The sequence below is a fragment of the Nannobrachium achirus genome, assembly GCF_963921795.1.
Source record: "Nannobrachium achirus genome assembly, chromosome: 11".
Lineage (NCBI taxonomy): Eukaryota > Metazoa > Chordata > Actinopteri > Myctophiformes > Myctophidae > Nannobrachium > Nannobrachium achirus.
This window is the reverse complement of record NC_137820.1, coordinates 60,683,447-60,708,663: the sequence shown is the minus strand read 5'-3', so window position 1 is coordinate 60,708,663 and position 25,217 is coordinate 60,683,447. Positions and strand designations below refer to the sequence as shown.

At 39.9% G+C, this 25,217-nt stretch overlaps 3 protein-coding genes across 3 annotated transcripts in view; 1 reads left to right on the top strand and 2 right to left on the bottom strand.

Annotated features, from left to right (window-relative positions):
• Nucleotides 1-656: 656 nt before the first annotated feature.
• On the top strand, nucleotides 657-5,811 carry usb1 (U6 snRNA biogenesis 1). Its single transcript, XM_080737623.1, has 7 exons — nucleotides 657-1,774; nucleotides 2,182-2,321; nucleotides 2,622-2,805; nucleotides 3,151-3,204; nucleotides 3,667-3,772; nucleotides 4,614-4,694; nucleotides 4,874-5,811. The coding sequence occupies exons 1-7, from the start codon at nucleotides 1,593-1,595 to the stop codon at nucleotides 4,985-4,987; spliced, it is 861 nt and encodes a 286-aa protein (XP_080593749.1). The 5' UTR covers nucleotides 657-1,592; the 3' UTR covers nucleotides 4,988-5,811.
• Nucleotides 5,812-5,905: 94 nt separating this feature from the next.
• Nucleotides 5,906-17,807, bottom strand: pla2g15 (phospholipase A2, group XV). Its single transcript, XM_080737621.1, has 7 exons — nucleotides 17,507-17,807; nucleotides 15,844-16,000; nucleotides 10,379-10,497; nucleotides 10,016-10,114; nucleotides 9,651-9,875; nucleotides 8,894-9,006; nucleotides 5,906-8,597 (listed from the first exon to the last, which is right to left on the bottom strand). Exons 1-7 carry the CDS (start codon nucleotides 17,655-17,657, stop codon nucleotides 8,196-8,198), a joined length of 1,266 nt encoding a protein of 421 aa, XP_080593747.1. The 5' UTR covers nucleotides 17,658-17,807; the 3' UTR covers nucleotides 5,906-8,195.
• Nucleotides 17,808-17,976: 169 nt separating this feature from the next.
• The window catches only part of lcat (lecithin-cholesterol acyltransferase), a 7,900-nt gene continuing 659 nt past the window's right edge, over nucleotides 17,977-25,217 (bottom strand). Inside the window, exons 2-7 of the mRNA XM_080737616.1 lie at nucleotides 22,746-22,902; nucleotides 22,177-22,292; nucleotides 21,923-22,018; nucleotides 20,951-21,175; nucleotides 20,448-20,643; nucleotides 17,977-19,060 (exon numbers count right to left, since the gene is read on the bottom strand). Coding sequence (XP_080593742.1) covers nucleotides 18,700-19,060; nucleotides 20,448-20,643; nucleotides 20,951-21,175; nucleotides 21,923-22,018; nucleotides 22,177-22,292; nucleotides 22,746-22,902 — 1,151 coding nt within the window. The 3' untranslated portion in view covers nucleotides 17,977-18,699. The remainder of the gene's footprint in view (nucleotides 19,061-20,447; nucleotides 20,644-20,950; nucleotides 21,176-21,922; nucleotides 22,019-22,176; nucleotides 22,293-22,745; nucleotides 22,903-25,217) is intronic.

Below are 25,217 nucleotides of genomic sequence, written 5' to 3'. Positions count from 1 at the left end.
GGCATAAATGGACACATGCAAACAGATGGTCAAAACGGGTCCTATGACAACAGGTATAATGGGGTTTGAATTAAAGGGTGGAGCATTCATTCCCTATTTACCGTACATCATTCCTGAGTAGGCCGGTCCCCGACTAGACGCTCGGCCGCCCGACAGACAGAGATCTCCATATATGGGCATAAAATGTACGCAGACAGACAGATATCACCATATATGGGCATAAATGGACACAGGCAAAAAGATGGTCAATATTCATTTCCTATTTACATCGTTCCCGAGTTGGCCAGGTCGCCGACTAGACGCTTGGCTGCCCGCGCTTCTAGTAGGTAGAATATAGGGCACGGTCAGTCACACCAAAGTATGGTTGCCAGCTGATAAGCGGATTCTGCCAATGCATTTCAATGGGAATGGGGCGGATTTTTTGTGAAATCTGCCATTTGTGGATTTATCCAAAAATCCTTTGGTGTGACCATGCCCAAGGTGGTGCCCTTACAAATAAAAGGTCTATGTTCAAAATGTTATTCGAGTAAAAGTACTAAAATATTGGAATCAAGTACCAAAAATAAAAGTTCTAAAATGTTTGAAAACAGCAAATCTACAAGTTTGCAGATCATCTGTTTTCAAATAGCCTATGTAGTCTATAACATAATAGGCTAGGCTGAAGAAGTGGTTAATGTATGTTTTATAATATAAATATCTGCAAGTAACTAGTAGGCCTAACTGAAGTTTTCAAATAATTGTAGTGGATTAAAATACAATATTCTCTATCAAAGATGTAGTGGAGTAGAAGTAAAAGTATAGAGTAAGTAAAATAACCTCAAAATTGTACATAAGTACAGTACTTGAGTAAATGTACTTAGTTACTTTACACCACTGAAAACAAGAATGAGTTGTACTTGGCTGCGCCCCGTGTCGCGCATCCAAAACAGTAGATCTACCAGGATCAAGCTGCGTAGCAGCGCGACGCCCTGTGAGCATGTAGATCTGCTATTTTCGTTGCGCAACACCGGTGCGCAACTATACAACACACCCGGAACCAGGATGGCTTTCATCAAATATTCCGACGAAATAACATGATCTTACTCACTGTCAATATTGTGTAATATTTATATACATAATATAAAATGCATTAATTGTGCGTTGATTAACTTGATACAAAATACAGTTTAATAAGCTGGACACTGGTTGTAAAGGATGAAAAGATGCACAACATATTTACACGACTGGGAAAAGGAAGAACATTTGTGAAAATTTAATTAATATAATATAATATGTATAAAAATATACATAAAAAATACAGCCAGCTGTAAGTGTTGTGTCCAACCCGGTAAACAATGGGGTTTGGCTGCACCAGCGCTAAGGTGGAACTCATTATCGTGCTGGGTGTTGTTTCAGCGGGACATAAATTATCATTACAACAGGTTGTTTACATCGGAAAAAGATAAGTTCAGTCCACTGTAATTGGAAGCGACAATGCCCGCCACTGATTGGTTTACGGGCTAAAGAAGAATCGTAAAATAATTTAATCTAATCGATAATGTGATTGATGATCCTAACATTACTTATTTGACACGCCACACAAAAGCTGTGAGATGTTGGTTGGCTACAGCAGCAGCTCTGAGGAGGAGAGTGAGTCTGTGAGTCAACCATCTGCTTCTAATGATAAAAGTAACAGACAAGGAACCTGTAACAAGTCTGAAGACTATGATGATGATTGGAGCTGCCCAGCGAGGAAGAGGCTCAAAACAGAAGAGGAACATGTCCCTAAAACGAGGTGAGTCGATGGGTGGTTGACTAATACATGTATAGCCTATACATGCAGTGGTAACTGTAATTTACTGTACTTACCCTACACTGTTTTGTTATTTGTACTTGAGTATTTCCAGTTCCCATCTCGGATTCCTATTGTACTTTTACACCACTACAATTATTTAAAAACTTTAGTTACTTTGTATATTTTGATTATTATTACAAAACATACATTATAACAGGATTGTGTGTGTGTGTGTGTGTGTGTGTGTGTGTGTGTGTGTGTGTGTGTGTGTGTGTGTGTGTGTGTGTGTGTGTGTGTGTAAATAATTATTAAGTCATGTCTGTAGTGCAATAACTTTGGGTAGGCTTAATAATAATGATCTCAAGGTTGATAGATTTAATGGACTAATCTGAGCCATTATTCTTCAGGCTGCCTGTCCCCTTGTCCCTCCTGGCCATGTACCCTGATGAGGAGGACAGACTGACTGAAGACAACTCCTGTCATGGGGGACGACTCCGCTCCTTCAAACACGAGAGAGGGAACTGGGCTACCTATGTCTATTTCCCATGTAAGAAGATGTATACGCTGTTTGACAGACACCTGCTGTGTAAATGCACAACTATCTATAACAGCCATATAGGATACATTCATAGAATTGTGCTGAACATCAGCTTGTCTCTTCCTCTATGTCCATTTCTCTCCTCTGAATGTTGTTGTTATTATTTTCAAGACATGGGGTTTTAGATTCAAGATGGAAGATGGAGAATGTTTCCATTGTATGGCAACGCAAATGAAAAAGCCACTCTACTGTTGTACATTTTTGTAGTATGTCTCTATGGTGATTTACTTGGCTATCTCTCTTCATCAGACCATCCAGATGAGGAGTTTATGAACCTGTTGGAGGAGCTTTTGATGGCAGGGAAGACACATGGAGTGGTTCTAACCAAACAGGAGGAGTTTCACCTCAGCCTGTCTCAGACAGTGGTACTGAGACACCACTGGATCCAACCGTTTACACAGAGTCTCAGGGAAGGCTTGGCCCACTGTAAAAAGTTGGTATCCCATCATACCCATCATATGGAGTTGTTTTATGTTTGTTTAACATGGGATGCTTGGAAACTAAATGGATGTGTTTTTCTGATATTTTAAATGAATTAATTTTATTAAAAAGATAATAAATACAAAATTGCATTACCGACAGCAAAATGTGTGTGTGTGTGTGTGTGTGTGTGTGTGTGTGTGTGTGTGTGTGTGTGTGTGTGTGTGTGTGTGTGTGTGTGTGTGTGTGTGTGTGTGTGTGTGTGTGTGTGGGAAAAATAAATGAATCAAATCATACTGATGTTAATTATGTCAAAATTCCTTTTCTAATAGCAGATGTTTATGATTGTGGTTGCTAGGTTTGTGTGCTCAGCAGGACACTTGAGAGTCTATTGCAATGCTAAGAGGACAAGGTACAGTCAAGACACTTTTGAACTTTCTATACAGTGTAGCCTCCTCTATATACTGTTACTACTATACCATCATTTGCCTAAATAAAAACATACTTACTGGATGAATAAGAACCTGGCTAGCTGTGTGACATCTGTCTTTTCTGTATATATTCTCTATGTATTTACTTATTTAGATCAAGTGTTTGTTCTCTTTTTAAATTCTACCAAATTGATTTGTTGCCAGTTCCTGCCAGCTTCTAAGTTCTTGTTACTGCCAAACCCTACTTTTGTTTTTGGGGGTTTTAGCCCACATGTCTCCTTTGATACACATGGAGTCAGCATCCACTTCTTTTCACCTGACAGCAACGAGTTTCACCAGGAGGGGAACAGTTTTCTGTCTGTGTTCTATGTTTGATTATCTCTCTACAGAAGATTTTTGTATAATGTTTCTGCTTCTTTTTCTGTCTGTCCTGCACCTTACAGGACGTTTTTGGGGATGGAAGTATCTACTACACATACCCAGTTGTTAGAACTGGTCAAAGTGGTGGACAGCACTATGAAAGAGTTCCGCCTGGACACCTTCTACAAGGTAACTGTCTTCTGATCACCTCATCTCAACTAGGCTTAACAATTTTATTACCTGTTATAGTAAGTGAAGCATCTGAATATTTCTTTGTAAATCATAACTAGGAATTTGTCTCCTCTAGACATTCACACCAATATTAAAAATGTTTTATCAGAAGAATAAGGTAATCACAGCTACCTAAAAGTGATAAGTTCTGTAAAATAATACAAGATAATACTAATACTTTTTTGCTAATTTCTGCACACTATCTTTTGGATCCCTTTAGTCTTTACTGCTTTATTATTATTGTCTCCGCCAGGCCGAAAACATGGCAGAGACTATGTTTTGCACTCTATCCGTGCGTGTGCCCATCTGTCTGTGAGCAGCCAATCTCCGGCAAACTCATCATCCAATTGCAGTGAAACTTTGCATGCACATTCACACTAGGCCAAGGAAGACCCTTTTCACATTGTCATGTCAAAGTGCCACCAGGAGGCAGATTTGACTCTCTTACTCATAGTCTTTCGATCAAGAGGACTCCAACCCTACCTGACCTGGTGGAGACCTGTGCTACGAGGAGCACTTTTTCTAGTTACCTATGCTGCTGCATGGTCAGAAGGAAGCTGAACAAAAATACATTTCACTCTTATGTACCTGTACACAAGATGTAACAATAAGGCACAACCTTATACATATTGATATAATCTGTGTTGTGATTCAATCCAATGTGAGATCTAGCCAACACCAACTTGGAAGTCATTTGGATCACTTTGTAGACTTAATAGAGAAGAAGAATCTCAATTTGGCCATTCTTTGCTACCAAATTCTTACAGATGCCCTTCTGTCTTTCCTTCATTTCTCTTAGAATCCGTCTTTCCATGTGAGTCTGGCCTGGTGTGTTGGAGACTTGACAGAGCAGATTAAAGAATGTCTTCAAGAACTGCAGGTACAGTGACCTCTTAGTAGTTTTTCTAATTAATATTCTCACCTGGATCTCCGAGCCTCAGTCAAAACAACCCACATTATACACAGATTACACACATCGGAACAACTTAGTATACTGTACCGGTACATACAGTTAACAGATTTATTGTCTGTAATGAAAAGCTTCTTTTTTCTGTTCAGTCGTTAGTTGATGACCACGAGGAAGGACCCTTCCTACTGAGGTTGGACTGTCAGGAGCTGCGCTGCAGAGCGGGAAACAAGACTTTCAGCTTTCCTCTGAGCAACTCCCTTTAGAACCCCAGGCCTGACCTACAGGCAATTAAAAATTCAGCTCCTTTTAGAACCAACGCTCCATATATGGCCAAGACATCTCCATATATGGAGCTGGCCAATACCTCTACATCTGACGCCCATATCTAACAGGACTTCATAAGGGAATGGACATATATGGAGGCCATATACCACACTAATATACCTAATCCATATATGGCCAAGACAGCCCATATCTGTGTGGCTGGTTCTACAGACAGGGATCTCCATGTATGGGCATAGAAGGGATTGTATGTATGATGTCAGATGTCATGGACTTTCACACGGTGAATAACTGAGTAAGCATTTTGGCTCTCACAGCATTTCTCCATAAAGAGTACATGGATCTCCATATATGGGTACTAGGGGTCTCCATATATAGGTAACTGGTCCGATATATATCACTGGCCAGATGGCAAAGACGTGGCACGTAAAGGGAAAGGTCGCACTGAGGCGTCTTACTAGTAGTTTAACTCCTGCTTCTTAACTTTGCCCAGAGCCCTCTATTGGAGAGTCGCGTCATCTCCATTTACTTAATGGGGCCAGGTCTTCTATATACACATCTTTTGGCGAATAGTGACAAAGCGCTGAACCGGAAGTTTACTAAATTCATTGGAATGGAATCTATGGGTAAAAAGTTACATTTCCGGCGTACATGACCGGCGCTGTTTCTGACCCCGCATTGGCAGAACTCTCTAATACAAGGCTCTGACTGTGCCTTATTAAGAAGCTGTGATGTTTAACTGACCTCGCCCCTAGGCCGAGGTCGGTTAAGACTGTGTAGTAACAGAATTCATCTATTCTCCTATTACCCTCTTATAACAGGTTATGCAGGAACCCATTATGCTTCTCCTCATACATCTTTGATGTGCAACAGCCAAAGACAAGTTTAAATCATTAATATTTTGAAGTTGGATATGGATGTTTTATTATTATATTTACAAATGCTCTTTCAACATGTATATTTATTTTTGATATTAAAATGATATACTTGTTACTTTCTTGTATAGAACAGGTACAGGCCATATTTTGACTTCAGAATAGTTGCATTCAAACCTTTACAAGCCTTACAACTTAATGACACAATTACACCTGACTATGTCTGAGCAGCACACATGGATGACAGAGAAGTTATGTTAAATTAACATAGCCAGGATTTCCAGTCCAAAGTCATGTCACACCATCTTAATTTAAACTTAGTAAAATCTATAATTTACCAGTGGTATGTATTTAATCATTTGTGTTCATATGGGTGAATGCACCTCATTCAAATCATCCCTTTTAGATACAGAAAGCTGACAGTATTTGTACAGTATTATTTCCAATCACATTTGACTTAATAGAAGGCAGCACATGTGCACAACACTTAGCTCAGGATAGTTCTCAGCAATAGTGATATCTAGTAGATGACCTTGGTCTGGCCTACAAAGGATATAATGGCACTGTACAATCTGACAGGTCCAGGAAACATCTTCTAATTAAAACCATACCTTGACAAAATAGTTTAACACATTCCACAAGTCCTGGCTCCTTTTTCAGTCTAGATTGAAAGACAGAAGTAGAAACACACAACTGGAGGAGTTGAATCACAAAAATATAGGTAGCACCTACACAATGGAGTCGTTACTGGGTAACGTGTTGTGTTATAGAAAGATTAGGAGAGTCATCCGTAATGAATACAAGGTTAATATTCATTATGTTTTACTGATCTACAGTATCTATTTCATAGTGAGAAAGAAAGGAATCCTATGAAAGAAAACTGCTTTAAATGAATGAGGAAAACCCCTCTTTCGTTTGCCTCGTGATTTAAGTGCCAAAAGATTTATGTGAATGTCAAACTACCTTTTGAGGTTCATAAACAATAATAGATTAATTTGATATACATGTGGCATGAAGTAGTCAACTATTAACTATATTTGGCGTGCCTGGTAGCCAGGCTCGGCTTCAGGATGAAATGACCGAGGGGGCACACATCATTTTTATATAGTAAAGCAATATGTACATAAAACTTGAACTGAGGGTCCAGAATGTACAAGTGAGGGTGCCAGGCCCTCTCTGGCACCCCCATGGAGCCAGGCCTGCTGGTAGCTCAGCCAGGTGGTGTGTAGAGTGGACCTGTGTTCCTTGTGGACTGCGAGGACCCGGGTTCAAATCTGACCAGGTCTCGTCTCACATCTCTCTTTGTCCTTGTTATTTGTTTTTTGTCTCTCTAGTCTCTATAATCTCCTATCTAAGAAATAAAGTATAACAATGGCACACAAAATAACTATTTGATCTTACGTATGGTTCCTTCAGTAACCTGATTCGACACTGAAAAACTGAAAATGGAAAAACAAAGAATCACAGATCTGTATCCCAAATTGGCTCAAACACTGTCTATAATAAAGGGATATATATACATACAGTATAAAGGCATTTCACAATTTAACAAATGTTTCTGGTGACATACATTTTCAAATTCCACATGGCTGCAACAATGATTAGAAGCGGAGACTATTGTATTGTGTGGTAGAAAGATGTGCTTTGGCTAAAGCTAAACAACCTAAGAAGAAAACTTGATTTAAATAAAAACAAATAAAAAACAAAGCTTTATCATTGATACATGGCACTATGGTCTTTTCTATCATACGGTACGTCCTTAAATATTTATTCTCTATCATTCCATATAAGGATGTATAAGATAAAATCTTTGATTATTTTAAAAATCACACCAATATAAAAATTCAGTAAACAATTTGACAATGACTTGTGTCATTAGGGCTATAAAGTTAGTAAATTAAAAGACAATATATAAATAGTAAAATATATTTTCCTGGTCAGTGTGGGGCATACCATTGAACAGTATACTGTAGCAGTTGAAGGGCAACTTCACGTATGTTTAACCTGAATCCCAGCATTCTTCAGTGAGGAGGACATGTGAAAATCAGACATATTGTGTGTCGGGAGCGTGCTTGTACCGGAAAAAACCTCGGACATGTTTTACTAACGCGGTAAAGATCACATGTCCTCTAAATAGAAAGAAGGGATTTAGCTAATAATCTGATTAAGCTGCTCCTCCAGGTCCCCATCTATGTGTCATATGATTGGCTTCATATGGCTCTACTGTAATATGTGTGTATGTGAAAGAGTGAGAGAGAGAGAGAGAGAGAGCAGTCTTCCAATCCGTCAGCCAGCCCACTCAAGTCCACCAGCATCACGGGGAGAAAAGTACAGTCTTGATATAAGCCACAGTTGTGACGTTCAGCAGCATGCTTACGTGTTCGTTGTTTGGCAGCTCCAGAAGTGTCACTGGCTGTTTCTGGCGCCCTACCCACCGTTTGCACTGAATGGCGCTCCGCAGGTTAACCGTTCCGTCCCCGTCCCCATTCACCACAGTGGGCTCCACGTCAGGGAACTTGTCAGAGTACTGGTAGGTCTCGACAGTAGGGATGCCACTACCGTACAAGCAGTGAACGGCCACGCCGGGAGGGTTGAGGTCAGACACCAGCGGCTCGGTGTCTTGCCGCATCAGCCAGCCGTCCTCGAAGCCTACGTCGGTGAAAAAACGCTTGTAGTCCGACGCGGTGTAGTTAGCGCTGGGTGTCTGCACCAGGACCTGGAGGTCGTTTGGTTGGGAGACATGTTATTTTTTTTGTTTTGCTTTGCAATCGCATTTCACTCATCCAGATGCTTTGGAAAAAAATAGATAAGATTCACAGCTGCAGAGAGAAGCTGCCTCGTAAACTGAAAACAGGAACTTTTTTGCGAATGTAAGTTGTCCACCATTATCATTACTCTGATCATCATGTGTTTACAATAAGCAGCCCTAGTATGGTTGTCCTTTTTGTTTTATTGCTGATTTTTTGTTAAAAATGTCAGTGAGCAGAAGGAAGGAGGGAAAGAAACACTAACCTGATCCTTGGGCCAGGTGTGGGCATAAGGGAAAAGCCAGGTGGTGGAGACAGCAGTACGCTGCTGAGAACGGATCTTCAATGGGCTGATCACGGGGATACGGTTACTATCACCTAATAAGGAGATGTGATTGGAGATTGAAAATGAGAAATTCAAGTAAGTTTCACTCAAAACATACCAATGATTTCACAGGATCTACTGATCTACACTGCTGATACCACTGGGTCTCTCAATTCACAGTTTAAGACAATTTAACAATATACACCCTAATATTGAATTTGTGACTGGCATAGGGCTGTCACAATAATACATAATCGTCTAATCGCAATTATTTTCCATGTTGAAATATTTTCCGATATTTTTCAAAGTTCAGATATAAAAATAGTGGAAATAGCAGATCTACAAGCTCACGACGCGTTGTGAGCTTGTAGATCTGCTATTTCAACTATCAATGTTCTTTTTTAAGTATAAAGTTGTAAAATATGTCTGTAATTTATTTGTATACTTTAGGTTATGTGTCATATCTACCATGTGCAACATCAAAGCCTAAAAGCCAAACAAAAATGTAATTTTCAACTACAAAAACACAATTAAATCGTTAATCGCAATTATTTGAGTGAAATTAATCGTCATGTAAAATGTCATAATCATGCCAGCCCTAGACTGGCAGGGTTGGCCATGAATATTAGAAATACGCACGTACGCTTGGCACTGGAAAATAATTTGCATACGAATAAAGTTACAGTCCGTCTCTTACCAGAGGCAACTACACGGAGGGTCTTGGACACTCCAGCCCAGGGTGGTCCCAGAGAGATGAAGGCCTTGATGTATCTGTCCTTCCAGGCTTGGGGTTGATGGTTGAGAAAGTACAGGGTGTACATGTTGCCCATGCTGTGGGCAATGAGCACCACAGGACCACCAGCCTTCTCTGCCATCTCCTCAATCATCTTCTGCAGCGCCAGGAAATACTCTTTGTTCTCATCTTGGAGTGACAGAGAAAGAACATTAAGACCACGGTATGGAGACATTTTGAGGATACATACTGTAGATGGACAAGAAAAAAAGTGGGTTTGGAAATGAGTGTGTGTGTGTGTGTGTGTGTGTGTGTGTGCACACGCTTACTAGGGGCTTTTCTCCAGTCATAGGGAGCTCCTCTAACGTCATCATCTCTGGTGTAGCCCCACTCCACCAGTGACTGTACAATAGTAAAGAAATACATGCCTAGAAAACACACACACACACACACACACACACACACACACACACACACACACACACACACACACACACACACACACACACACACACACACACACACAATAGTTTATGAGAACTTACAGTCCTTTGGCCAATACACTAGCCAATGAACATTGACGTAAAAATGTAATCTGTATAACAATTTGTTCCACTTAAAAAAACAAAACAATAATCTGGCTTTGAGTGATGAGATCTTTTTTTAGAAGAGGCTTTTGGTCTCAAACTGACCCACGCTGTGTTTGCTAGGGTCCAGGTACTCCAGTGAATACGTCTGTCCAAACCCTGGGACACGAATCTCCACACCTTCTGGGGGAGAGCTGGTATGGGTGGTCCTGTTGTAATTCAGCCTGCATTCAAACACACACACACACACACACACACACACACACACACACACACACACACACACACACACACACACACACACACACACACACACACACACACACATTGTAACCATTTATTTATGTCCACACAAAGGAAATGCATACAAGGACACAAATAATATAGGTGCAGCAGAGTTACATTTACAAAATCATGGCATATGACTTCATGATACAATAGCAAGTCACTTCGTACTCTACGGGTATAAGTAACAACACACACACACACACACACACACACACACACACACAACCACAAACTTGGATTTATTCATATGAATTTATTGAATTATGAATTTATAGTGTAAAAAAAGTGTAGAAAAGTATATACATAATAATGCAGATGATTTCACTGCTTTTAATTGTGGCAGCTTTCACCATTATTTAGATATAGATAGATACCTTTATTATCCCAAGGGGGAAATTTAGTTGTCCAGTTGTAGCACAGCAGTATACAGCAGTATTTGATTTGGATTGATTATTTGCACTTTGTTATTTGCAGTTAATTGATTGGTTTAAGCAGCAATAATACACAAGAGGGAGTTATGTTAGATAAGTGCTATTATACCAGGGGTTTTCAACTGATTGTGAATGTGAACCAGGGACCACCACCCTGACTAAGAATCAACATGGGGACCACTGTTGTGTTGGGTGGGGATATGTAGGCTAAGATTAGTTATAGGAGGGTTGGGGTGACTGGCCATTGAAGATTGCTCTAAACATGCTAGTGGTCCAGAGCTCTAAAAGGATAAGAGCCAACCACTGTAAGAGGAATAGATTCCTCTTACTTTATCCAACCTTCCATATTAAACACATGTTAACGGTTACTGATATTTCCTAATAATCCCTTCTTGAGATTCTAACTTTTCTGTGAATTTTCTTGACCTCAGACTTCCCAGTAACTGACTTCATCGACTTGTCATCTTAGGTCACCAGGTCATTTAGTCACTAACTGACCTGTTGACCTAAGATGACGAGTGCACTGCTTCTCAAGTAATGGTCCATGGCCCACGAATGGTCAAATGGAATGATTAAAGATGGTCCAGATCTGTCTTTTCTTGGCTATTATGTGGTGGTCAGGGACGGTCTTGTGTCATTGTCTGGCTCCAACCTTGCCCTGTACATAATACTGTTATAATACTAATGTTCTTCAGGTATGCCAGTGTGGCAATACCACTCTCACAGATACATCGTTACTAAACGGTCAATTACATTTTGCTTTTACTGTCTGAAAACTCATCCATCACTTCACCAGGGACTGTGTTTCATACATGTCTCTTGAAAGAGTCTGTGGACATTGAGCTTATCCTCTTCTAGTAAGCTCTAGTAAGTACTTTTGTTATTGAAACACAAGCCTCCTTCACACAAATACCAAGTTTCTCCAAAAACAAAACAAAAATAAATAATTCTTCACTTTAAACATTCCTGAATGGATGAGCAGGGACCACATGAAATACCTTCACGGACCACTAGTGGTACACAGAACACCAGTTGAAAACCTGTGTGCTATACCATGAGATACTCACACAACCTAAAATGTATTTAGAAGTTTGTTCCACAAATAAGACAGCCTAGTTCCTGATTCTGGTAAACGTTGCATATTTTCTGACAGGTAGTGGTCGTCATTAGGTTACAGGTACAATAAGATAAATACGGTGAAGTCAATAGAATGGTTCACACACAGTCATAATCATAATGTGAGGTCAAAACTAACTGGTATGGCCCGGACTGCGGGCGTAGCAGTCCGGGCTCCTATAGTAGGCTCAATGTTGCATATTTGAGTCCCGATTCCGACGGCCTTTTCTGCGTGTCACTCCACATTTCCTGTCAAACTACTGTACTATCAATAAAGGCATAAAAGCCCCAAGATAAATCTTTAAATAAAAATTCACACACACTCACATACACACACAACAGGTGAAAAACAGAGAAGAACATTCTGTGACCTATGGTCAAGGCTGACACACACACGAAAACAGAAATGTGATTAGAAAAAAAGAGTGAACTCTGTGATCTCTGGTGGTCAAGGCTGATTCTTCATACTCTAGCCTGACTTCTAGGTAAACAGTGGAGGTTTACTATAGGTCATGTCATGCCTCCTGCCCTATATTACATCTATGCAGCTGTTCTAAGAATCTTTAACAACACAAAAGCCGTAAAAGGTCTTATTTGGGATGTTCCTTTTTTGGGCAGGGTGTTTAACCCGCCTGTGCTGCACTGCATATGTTTGTGTTGTCTGTACTTGTCATGTTACTCATGTTTGTCTAAATAAATGACACCACACTCGCAGTCATTACGAATCTCAATGGCAACAATGACTCTACTACTAGTACAGCCACAGCAATTGAAACTTGGTGTTGATGATGTCTCAATGGCAATTGAGCAATTGATGAAGAAATACATGTTGATGAATTGAACACACAGGACAACAATTGTTTGTGTTATCCTTTTAGCCTCAAAGGAGAAGTTCACCCCCAAAATGACTTTTTTTCTATTAATTACTCACGCCATGGAGACTTGAGTTCAATAATATTTTTGGGTTTTTGTCGCATTCCTAAGAAGAAAAAAAAAAGTACCCTGACGGTTTCCCCATCCACTGCCATTCATTTGGGTCCCCAACCAGGGCCATGCATCCTCCCATCCGGAATCAATGGGGGTAAATTTACTATAATCACATTTTTGTCTTAGGAATGCGACAAATACAAAAAAATATTATTGAACTCAAGTCTCTATGCGTCTATGGCATGAGTAAAAAGTCATTTTGGGGGTGAACTACTCCTTTAATGTCTTACTGTACCATGTGCTGTTTACATTTCGGACTAATAAGCGATTCAATCAAATATAATAAAAAAAAGTATTCAATCAAAAAGTAGTGTAGGCATGCACAAACAGAAATGGCAGATAACAGGTTTAGGTTTTACAGCTTTAAGCATCTGTGGAGGAACTGAATGTGGCAAGCAACTGTAATACACCTTTAGTTCTTACCACAATGTTACAACAAACTCTTACCAGAGATTAGGACACAAGCTCATTTAGACATAGTATCTGAAAACAAAACAATGTAGGAAATGTGACAATGTGACATACTATGTAAAGAACTGTAACAATGGTTACTGAGCCAAAAATTGAACTGTAACACTAGTTATTGTGCCTAAAAATGGAACCGTTTGATCAGTATTTACTCGAACTTCACCTCTTTGAGTACTCTGTCTGCACTTCATGTTAATATTGTAGAATTTGACCCATGTTAAATATAATTTTATTTTAGCCAACTGTTAATTTATATTAGTTCATTTTTGTTAATTCAGGGCTTAAGACATTTGTTGAGTTTAAATAAAGGTTGAATGGATTTGAATGACATCACCACCAATATATCGTCGTTGTCGGGTGGAAACCTCGCATCTCCAAGTTTCAAATTTGTACGTTATTTCGCAAAATAAAGCCCTGCTTCATCATACAAGGCTGTCGCACAAAAGGAGTGAAAACAGCAGATCTACAAGCACACAACGCCTCGCACTGCGAGGCGTTGTGTGCTTGTAGATTGGCTGTTTTCACTAGTTTGAATCATTTTTAAATGATAAATGCAAAACGAACGGTTTTGGACATACAAGGTTTTCACCCGACAACGACGATATATGGACCAAGTAGCTGGTTGGATAGGTGACTCCAACCTACTTACTTACTTACTCACATGACCTGTGGTCATCTTGAGCATTATTTGCTTAAGATAGCCATCAAAAGACTTGTCCTTCTCAACCCAACTCCCTCTTTATCTCCCTATATATACATGTTGTTGACATGGTTTTTCTTCTTCTTTTTGTTCAAAGGTTAGTTTATTCAGTGTAGACTGATAACTCTAATACGCCGTTGGTCAGCAGGGTCATATATCCATATCCATTAGTGCTGCAACTATCAATTATCTTCTTCGTTTTTATTCTATTGATTAATCTTTCAAATTAAAGGAGCTATAGTCAACTTTTTCTTGAAAAACGGATTCTAAATAAAAAATTATGTTAGAAAATATTTTATAAAAAAAATATGCTTCATATATGTGTTTCTGAAATGTCCACAAAAAGCATCAAATAATGATAAAATAATCATTTTGGCCTTTGTCAGACTGACACTTTGTTTACATCCTATCAATCCATATAAAAGAATAGACTAGGATGTAAACAAAGTGTCAGTCCGACAAAGGCCAAAATGATTATTTTATCATTATTTTACGCTTTTTGTGGACATTTTTGAACAGAAACACATATATGAAGCATATTTTTTTATAAAATATTTTCGAAACATTATTTTTATTTTAGCATCCGTTTTTCAAGAAAAAGTTGACTATAGCTCCTTTAATGAGCGAATTTAAAGGCGTCTTTGTAGATTCATAGTTTTTTGTTTTTAAAAATCAGTTTTTTATTAACATCGATACTGTTTTATAATAGATTATATACAATCATCTGCTCTTTCGTTCCAGGCTACATTACAAAAGTGATGTAATATTGTGAACTTACGTAACTTTTCTAGCTGTTCTATTATTTGCCTTTAGCCACTTACAGTAGTTATTATATATGCATTACTGATGATTATTTATCAAAACGTCATTGTGTAACTATTTTGTGCAAGAATTCATCCCCACAGCATTGTAACGATATCGATGTCCAGGTATCTGGTCAAAAAGTGTCAGTGCATTAACTAACTGACATGACCATTTCCCAGATATACTGATGTTTTAAAGCATTTCATCACGTCATGTGATAGATAAAATAAAGGGAATCAGGGTTACAACCCTCAGGTCCAGGTGTCCGGGTAGCTCAGTCGGTAGAGCACTCAACTAAACTTATGGCTGCATATGAGTAGCACGGCTTGGGAGTTCTGGGAGCTGATGCTCAGGCTCAGCCATCCATCTCAGGGGTCTAGCACATTGTGAAACGGGGACTCCCATACTGATACTTACAATAAGACTCTTATTAAAAATAAAATAAAATAAAAGTTCAACCACCCACATACCTGGACTGTACAGAAAGTAAGAGAGAGATAGGTAGGTACATACACACACACGCACACGCGCTCACACACTAGAGTTCTCAACGGGCTTGAAAATGAAGGCCCGGCCCTAACTGGGCCGGCCCGAAGCCCTACTCGGCCCGACTAATTAGCATACTTTTTAGGCCCTACCCTACCCTAAATGTCGGGTCAGGTTCGGGTATGGTTGGGTTCGGGCAGAATTTGAGAACTCTAACACACACACACACACACACACACACACACACACACACACACACACACACACACACACACACACACACAGGATACCTCATGTTGTCTATCCAGCAGTCTATGGCTACAGGAACCAGCAGCTCCAGGTTGAGCCAAAGAGTGAAGAAGGTGTCGGTCTTCTTGTAACAGATATAGTGGACCACACTGGGCTTATCCAGCTTTGCTTCCAGCTGGTTCCCCAAGTCCCCTGGAACTACAAAGAAGAGCAAAGTGGATAGAATGGTTGAGAAGATTGGCTAGATTATTATTGTTTTTGTCATTTTTAAAGGGATATTTCACATTCAGAAATATTTTTGGGTCATTTTATCGTCTACCCAGGCTTTTGATTTTTTAAGTTGCTTGATTCAGTATTTAGACACGCCCACTTCCTATAAAACCATTGTAACTTCAAACTCCATTTTAACCATGTTAGATCAATCGAAAACGCCTGTCCTTGGTTCTGCTGAATCCTGACTCATACTGTCCTCCTAATACATGAGGCCGAGAGGGCTGTGTTTTTTCAATTACCTTTTTCATATTTTTACAATTTTTAAAAGAGAAATTAAAAAAGTAATTGAAAAGAAAACCCCAGTCCTTCCTGCATTAGGAGTTCAGTATGAGTCAGCAGAAGCAAGGACAGGTGTTTTCGATGAATCTAACATGGTTAAAATATCAAAATACTGAATAGCAACTTAAAAACGGTCTGGGGTGTTATCAAAAGCCTGAGTAGACCATAAAATGACACAATTTATTTTTGAAATATCCCATTAAGATCATACGATGTTTCATAATGTACAATGTACAGTATACATATAATTGTAGTACATGTGATTGTGTACACATAGCATAGTAATAGTATAGTAATGACTAATTAGCCATATCTGCTACACCAACATGGATGCCACATCCAGCATGGGTCAAAAATACATACACAGTCACAGGATTTGTAACTTGGCAGACTTAAGATAAGGTTACTGCAGACAAAGGCCCTTTTGTTGAAAGAGTTGAGAAATAACACATAATGACATATTGACATTTAGATAAAGGTAGCGTTGGGTTAAAGGTAGATTAGGTTTTAAGACGTGGTTAGCAAGATGAAAATACACTTTGTCTGGAAAAGGACATTATCCTATAGGAATACAGTATAGTGCATGAGATCACCTGGTCATATGACCATGAGTGTTACTGCCCTCAGTGCCCTGAGCCATGTTTGTCCATGAGTGCTGCAGCTCAGCTCAGCAACATTCATTGGTCATGTTAACAACCATGTTATGTTGTTATAAGGAAACAGTTTATAATAGTCTCTCTTGCTGGAATGTAAGAGCATCCCCGCATGTATCTGTAACCACAGAGTTTACGTTACTGACTGTCCTGGCTGCTACAGTAGTACATTCATTGTAGATTTGTAGCCTACTTGTTGGACCAAATTCAGGCTGACATCTGGCTGCAGGCTAATGAAGCACTGGTGGAAAGTAACGAAGCACATTTACTTGAGTGCAATTTTGAGGTAATTGTACTTTACTTGAGTATTTCCAATTTCCTATAGTTTTACTTCTATTCCACTACATCTCGTTGAAAGTAGCCTAACGATGTTGTCTTCTTGGGGATGGGACTCACTGTACTCACGACCCCAAACAAGAGACGCCCAGGCAGGCTGAAAATAGTACAGTTCGTTCGGATCACACATAATTCACGCCAAAGACAACAGAATCCAACTTACTGAGGACCACGGGAGGTCTTTCGTTCTGACAGCTCTTGCATTTTCCCAGTGGTTTTGCGTTGCTCCTGGACGCCGCCGAAGACAACAACAACAACCCGACTGCGAGCAGCGAAGAGAGGGTTCTCATCATCCTGTGGCAACAACTCGCCATGGTTCCCTGTCTCCACTCATAGCGACATGCTCATGTTTGCTGCGTGGCGTCTGCAGTGAGGCAACGATGTTGTGATGTGATTGACTCACAAAACAGTTCCGTGTAAAGGGGGGAAAAAGCATTCGATCATTTGTTGACGATGATCGTCTAGTCGTCAGTCACAAGGTACAACCGATTACAGAGTAATCGCTCACTAGTTTCCCAATCAAGTCGGAAGTAGTCGACCTCAGAATCAGAGATGGAGAGGAAGAAATTCTCATCAGGATAAGCCAAGCCCAAAACAGATATGCCAGCTACAATCATTGATTTAACACCAGTGTTTTTGTAATAAAAGTTTAATTCACGGGAAATTCCATATGACAGCAGTATAAAACATTAACACATCACATGATATGCAAACTCCTAATAAAGTCTTCGATCAATCAATCAATCAATCTACACATCATCATCTTTTTGGGGGCGAAGTGCAAAAGGCACACGGTTACTGGTAGTTTAGCCCTAGAATGGCTGTGATATTACATAGTAATATGAATCATATTACTATGTAATATGATATTACAATATGAATCATATTACATATTGTAATATCATATTACATAGTAATATGATTCATATTACCATTTAATATCACAGCCATTCTAGGGCTACTGGTAGTTATGGGTTATTATGGATGATGTTATTGCTGCAGAACAAGGTGTAAACACACTGAAGTACTTTAGTTATCCTAGCAGTAATGCAGCTTTCCCTGTGAACAAATTCACATTATCTGGAATGGTCACTAATTATTGTCACTTAAATACTTCTTCTTCTTCTTCTTCTTCTTCGTATTATTCGTATTATTATTAATATCAAAAGTACATAGGCTACTACTAAATAATAGACTGTAATAACTGCAAAATACAGGTGATACTTGACAAGTCAGGCAGTGAAACAGACTCACTATATTTAAAGACAGACTTGGATTTAAAAGGCCAGTTTATGGGCCCAACGGGCCAGGGTTAAATCAGCAGTTAGTTTGGTGTGGCTTGGTTTTCAAAATCGACTATCTCCCAGCTCTGCAATCAACTTCTTCGGGGGTGTCTGGATTTCCCTCCATGACCTGCTGGATGAGGTTGAGCACCTTGCTGTTGAATACAATGTCCAGGTGGGCCATGCCTCTGAACTCTGTGACGTGGACGGGCTTCTCCTGCTTCCCCACCCAGCGCTTACAGAGACTCATACTCCGGGCATTGACCGTGTCGTCTCCGTCTCCATATATAATGTCCACCGGGTCCGCGTTAGGAAACTCCTCGTCATAAACATAAGTTACTGGGGTGGACAGTCCCACGCCGTACATACACCACACCTCAACGCCTGGGGGATGTAGATCTCCAGTCAGGTTCTTGGTGTCCTCCCACATGTACCTGCGGGTATCACATGAAAATGTATTAAGGAACCAATGATAATAAAGTGAGAAATCAGTTAAATGTAGAGCATACTTATGCACACCTGCACAAGTAACATTTTGATATTTTCCTAGAATGGTGAAAATGAAATAAACAACTGTGGTGGCAGAAATGTATAGATCCCCTCCATTCAAACTCATTTGAAGTGGCTTTCACAGTGCACATGCTAATTCAACTCAACTACAGCTGTCACTCTAACAGCTGAGTTGTCTCCTCCCATGCTTACTTCACTCTGTCAGCATATCTGTATTTCTGTAACTGTTTCTATGTTGCCCTTAACTTTAGTACATGTCCTTATAAGACCATGTTTAGAATACCATCTCTGTTAGAATAAGAGTATAAGAACTGTCTGAAAAGGAGGGAGAGGGAAGCTTGTGCCCAGAGAGGGCTGACAGGAGCAGGCCAGGAGGCCTGGCTCCTATGATCTGTAGCCAATCATTTGATGACCGGTGGAGTCTCCGGCCTTAGTCTCCTTTTGATCATCAATTGATCAAATTATTGGCTCAGGAATGCGACAAAAACGAAAAAATCTCTACTCCTTTGTGTAATAAGTGTAAACTTATTCTATGTAGGGCATAAAGCCAATGAGGAATGATCCCTTAAGTTGAAACAAAGTTGGAGCGCCCGCTGGCGTACCGGTCCAGGCGCATATCCCGACTACCTTTGCTGCGTGTCATTCCCCATCTATCTCCTCATTTCCTATCAGTAAACTGTCCTATCAATACAAGCATAAAACAGGGTTCCCACACATTTTTTACCAATTCATTTCCAAAACTTTTCCAGAATATTTAACCCAATTTCCAGGACAATACTCAATAACAAGTCGCTTACTCCAGTATGCGCAATGCCCAAAGACAGGTAGTGTATGCCAGTGGTTCTCAACCTTTTCAGGCTGTGACCCCTGAAATAATCATATTTTAACTGGGGACCCGGCACCCTGACGAGCACTAAGAGTTGAGGAATTTTGTATAACACGTTTCTATTGTGAAAATAGCAGATCTACATGTTCACAACGCCTCGCGTTGCGAGGCGTTGTGAGCATGTATATCGGCTATTTTCACAATTTCTGCCTCTAATATTTGACAATTTGGCCAATGTTTAATTTGTCATTTCAGAGGTATTAACAAAATCAATAACCAAAGACAATGCATAGCTATTTTTTCCAGGACCTTCTAGGACCCTTGATCAATTCCAAAACTTTTCCAGTACTGGAAAGATATTGTTCTAATTTCAAAATATTTCCAGGAATTTCATGACCGTGGGAACCCTGATAAAAGCCCCAAAACATATCTCAGGAAAAAAAAAGTTTCAACAAAGTTGAACTCGAATTAGTTTGGTGTAGTACCAGCCATCCTCAAAGTCGATGTCACTGAAGAAGCGCTGGTAGTCTCGGTTGGTGTAGTTGAAGGCTGGTGTGGAAATAAAGGTGTGGTCCACAGGCCACGCCTGTTCAAATGGCAGCATCCAGGGATTAGTTGTTGTCATTCTCTGCTCTTCACGGATCTTGATGTTTGAAATCATTGGGATACCATCGTTTTCACCTGCAACAGCCAACACAGAATATATACCAAATAGAAAATAATTAATTGTAAAGAAATGTCTAAACATCACAACAAAAAGATTACACCGTTTTCACCTGCAATGTAGCAATTACCAATATAGCACCCGTTGTAATAGAAAGTGGGAATATAGAGCGAACAATTGAAAATGATTTAGGCAAATGAGGTGGTGCATTTAAGTTCCCCTAAAATATTTCATATCCTAAACGGTCAACTAAAATATATATGTAACTATGTAATTTAAATTCTATTCTATTCTACTGCATCATTACCCTTTCCTGTACTTTACCTGAGGCCATGACCCTGAGTGTTTTGATGGCACCTCCCCAGGGGGCTCCCAGGGAGATGAACCCCTTTATGTATTTGTCCTTCCATGCCTGTGGCTGGTGGTTGAGGAAGTAAAGAACATAGTGACAGCCCATGCTGTGGGCCACCAGGTACAAAGGCTGCTGGTATGTCTCATACATCTCCTCCACCAGGTCCTTTAGCCTGGAAAGATACTCTGCATTATCATCTGTAGAGGGGACAGAGATAGATGGGATGGGGAGAGAAATATTCCACAGTGAATGAATGATTGTAGAGGGTGTGTGGTGATGAATGGAGAGACACGGGCTAGGACCATCTGTTGGTATTACTGGGTAAATACAGTTTTATCATAAACTCCTTCACCGTTTGTTATACCAGGAGCATTCTTAGGACAAGCGCAACACAGACGGTAAAACCAAAAGTGTGATGATTAATTTTATCAATGCACCATTGGCAGGGTGCATCACAGTCTGGTTTGGCAACTTGACTGCCCTTGGGTTTGCCCAAGGGAAGAGGGCAGCATTGAAGATTGTTGGCACTGACATTTACATTGCCTGCTGCATAAGGAATACTCCTTAATATGCATCATGAAGCACACCAGTAATCCGGGTTCAAACACGATTGTCACTCATGTCATCTGGAAAACAACACATATTTTCTTCTCTTTTCACAAATTGTCAGAATGTTTGATGTGTATGTGCTATGTGCATGCACTCAGACATGTACATACACATACATATGCAGGCACCATGCACTAACACTGTACACACAATTGTAGTACCGGTATATATGTTTGTACTACCGTTGCAGTTTGTTTTTAATATTCCTTCTGTGTAGTGTTTTCTCAAGGTTCAAGCTTGAATGCCAGATTATTATCATTTTAATGATTTTAGAACGCCCCATTATTAATCAACAATCATAATATTGTTGTGTTTGTGTGTGCACATGTACTTACTAGGAGCTACTCTCCAGTCATAGGGTGCTCCTCGGACCGTCTCATTGCGAACATAGCCCATGTTGACCAGATGTTGCACCATTGTGTGAAAATAACCTGGGGAATTTACAACACAAATCAATAAGAAAACATACAATCAGTCACCTTAGACAATTGTAAAACATTTACAAGACATAAACTTTAGTTTGAGTTATTTGCAGATGAGAAACCCATCGGGGTTCAAGTCCACACTTTCAATACAGTACAGATCTCACCAGCCAGCCTGTTAGAGTCCAAGAACTCTATGGGGTAGGTCTGTCCGAACCCTGGGACCCGCACCTGTACACCTGGGGAGTTGGAAGCCTGGCGAGTCGTTCTGTTGTAAACAATCCTGAATCATGGACATACATATTAATATAGGTTAAGGTCCTGCCAACAAGACTAAGTATTCTTCCTTTCTCTGGATATTGGAAAATGTATTTTCAGATAATGAATTAGATCATGTATTATTGTAATAGCTTAATAGTAAACTGTAGTAGTATAGGCTAAATGGTTTGGCTTGGGTCCAAGGTCATGACACGTTTTCTATTGCGTAAAGTCACTGTCAAATATCAGCTACATAAACAGGCAACATTGCAGACACAGGGTTATTGCAGTTCACCACTATGTTGCCCTTTACTGTATACTGTAGATGTAGGGTTTGTCCACTTTTATTTAATCACTTTAACTCTGGTGTCACAATTTTGGAAGAGAAATTAGAAGAGAAAATGTAACATGTTGTGAGCTTGTAGATATTTTTGGTTATGGCTAGATTATGGGGTGTAAATAAAGCAACCAAGATTACCTAATGTTGTCAATCCAGCAGTCCAAACCTATGGGCATGAACATGTTGAGATCGATCCACAGAGGGAACCAGTGCTCTGTTTTCTTGTAACACAACCAATGGACCAGTGTGGGCTTGTCTATCTTTGCCTCCAGACGGTTCCCCAGATTCCCTGGTACTGGAGACAAATGCATGCAAATCAAAAGCACAGTTAATTGTGTGCACTCTTTGCACAGTTCATGCAATGGGTAAGTGTCGCCTACTTATACACAGGCTGACAGGGGGCCCTGAGTGACAGATTAGTAAAGGAAATTAGTAGTGATATTATAGTGCAGGAAATAAGCACAGGGGACACAGTAATTTCCTGAACATTTTAAATTTCAGAATGTACTGGCCTACTTATTCCATTTTCAGGTCTTGTATTCCTTGACTGAATCTGAAGATTTTAATCCATCTTGAGTATGGTGCGATTTAAAATGGTATAACTTAAATTACTAATTGGTCAATGTTACCATATACTGTGCAGTTAAAAGTTTTTTTAGTGAGTTAGATTACCAATTTCAAGCTAATTTGTTGATTTTTATATTCCTCAATGACCAAATAAACCCCACTATGCACTGGAACCTTTGGCAGTAATGTCAAGTACAACTGTGTATATAAGCTAAATATACCACACCACTGATGGTCCTTTAAGTATCACAAATATGTCTGACTCTGCAGCTACAAAATGATGCAGTAATGTTTGAGACACCTGACATGTTTGGCATTGGCCTCATGGTGGCACTATATCAGGCCGATTCACGTTTTGGCCTATAACTCTTTAACCATTTAGGTCATACAAACAAAATTCGGGATTCCTTGGGTCATTATGAAACTCCCCATATAGACCACGCCCATTTCCACCTTACACGAGTTTCCGGGATGTCACATGTCACAAAACAAATCTTTTGCAACTACTCCTACAAATACTCCAATTTTGACCAAACCACCCAAATTGGTATAGGCCTACACTCTGTGGTAATGTGATCAAGATGTATTAGTTAAACATGTCAGATCCCATTCCAAGAAGCAACTAGGAGTGCCTTCCAAAGTGTGCGGGCCCTTGGTAAGCAACCCGGTCTGGCAGAGACCTGTGCTCAGAGGAGCACACTTTTCTAGTTGTTGTCTCCACCAGCCGAAGGCTGAGGGAGAGTATGTTTTCCCCTCCGTCCGTCCGTGCGTCCGTGCGTCCGTGCGTGCGTCCGTGCGTCCTCGCAGTTTGTGAACAGCTAATCTCAGTCACCGTTGGCCCGATCGCTGCCAAACTGAGCACACACACTCCCTGGATGCCAATCTAGAACCTCTGCCCCACATTTTTCAAATCAGCCTCATGGTGGCGCTATAACAGGCCGATTTGTGTGGCCTGGTTGTTACCAGCTAATCTCCGGCGCCGTTGGCCCGATCGCTGCCAAACTGAGCACACACACTCCCTGGATGCTAATTCAGAACCTCTGCCCCACATTTTTTAAATCAGCCTCATGGTGGCGCTATAACAGGCCGATTTGTGTGGCCTGGTGGAGACCTGTGCTCGGAAGAGCACTGCTTCTAGTTTCTCATGTTGTTGGCGAGTGCTGTTATTTTAAAGCTCCCAACAAATGACATATGGTTTGTTAGAAGATCAGGTGACATTTTAAGAAAATAAGGAAGGACATGGGGAGAGGACTGGAAATGCACGGCAGCTTTTAGACCTGAATGTATTGATTGAAAAGGATTAATCTGCTCATGAGCAAAGTCCAGTGAATACACATGTACTGTAATAGCATAGACAGTGAACTATACGTACAGTGATTTACGTCAGATTCAGCTTGTAAATATGAACAGAGATTAGAACCTAGTCAGGCACGTGTATTTTTGCATCTGGGTAAGCCTTACTCTGATGTATGAAACCTTGAAAAACAACTCTGTTGCACCATACAAGGCCAGGAGAGAGAGAGGGAGAAAAAAACTGTTTACAACCTTTAGACCTAATCTAGGACAGTGCATGCACTGATGACCCGTAGATATTTCCAGAAGCTTTGACCCCCATCATTGATATATTCTAATTAATCATATTCCTCTATGGATTGTATCTTAATCCAATTTATGGATATGGTGTGTTTACTTTGGAGCAATACCCAATCCTAACATCTCTTTCCAATAAAACATGAATAATAACCTTAATGATTTCTGCATGATTGACAACATCAAAATATAATTTTAAACAAACTTGAAAATACCCCAAAGATTTTTTTATTGTGTTAGTCTTTTGAATAAAGTGGATAAAAGACAATATAGTGGAAATAAATCTTAAATCCAGCAAGGCAAATTACATTAGAGGCTACTGTAGTATAAACCCACACCTCCTGAGTTGAATTAAGAATTTAATGCACCCCTATATTTTAACACTGTCTTTTATCATTGATATCGTCTACAGAATATTTAATATTATTGCATTTAACATGATTAAAATTGCCT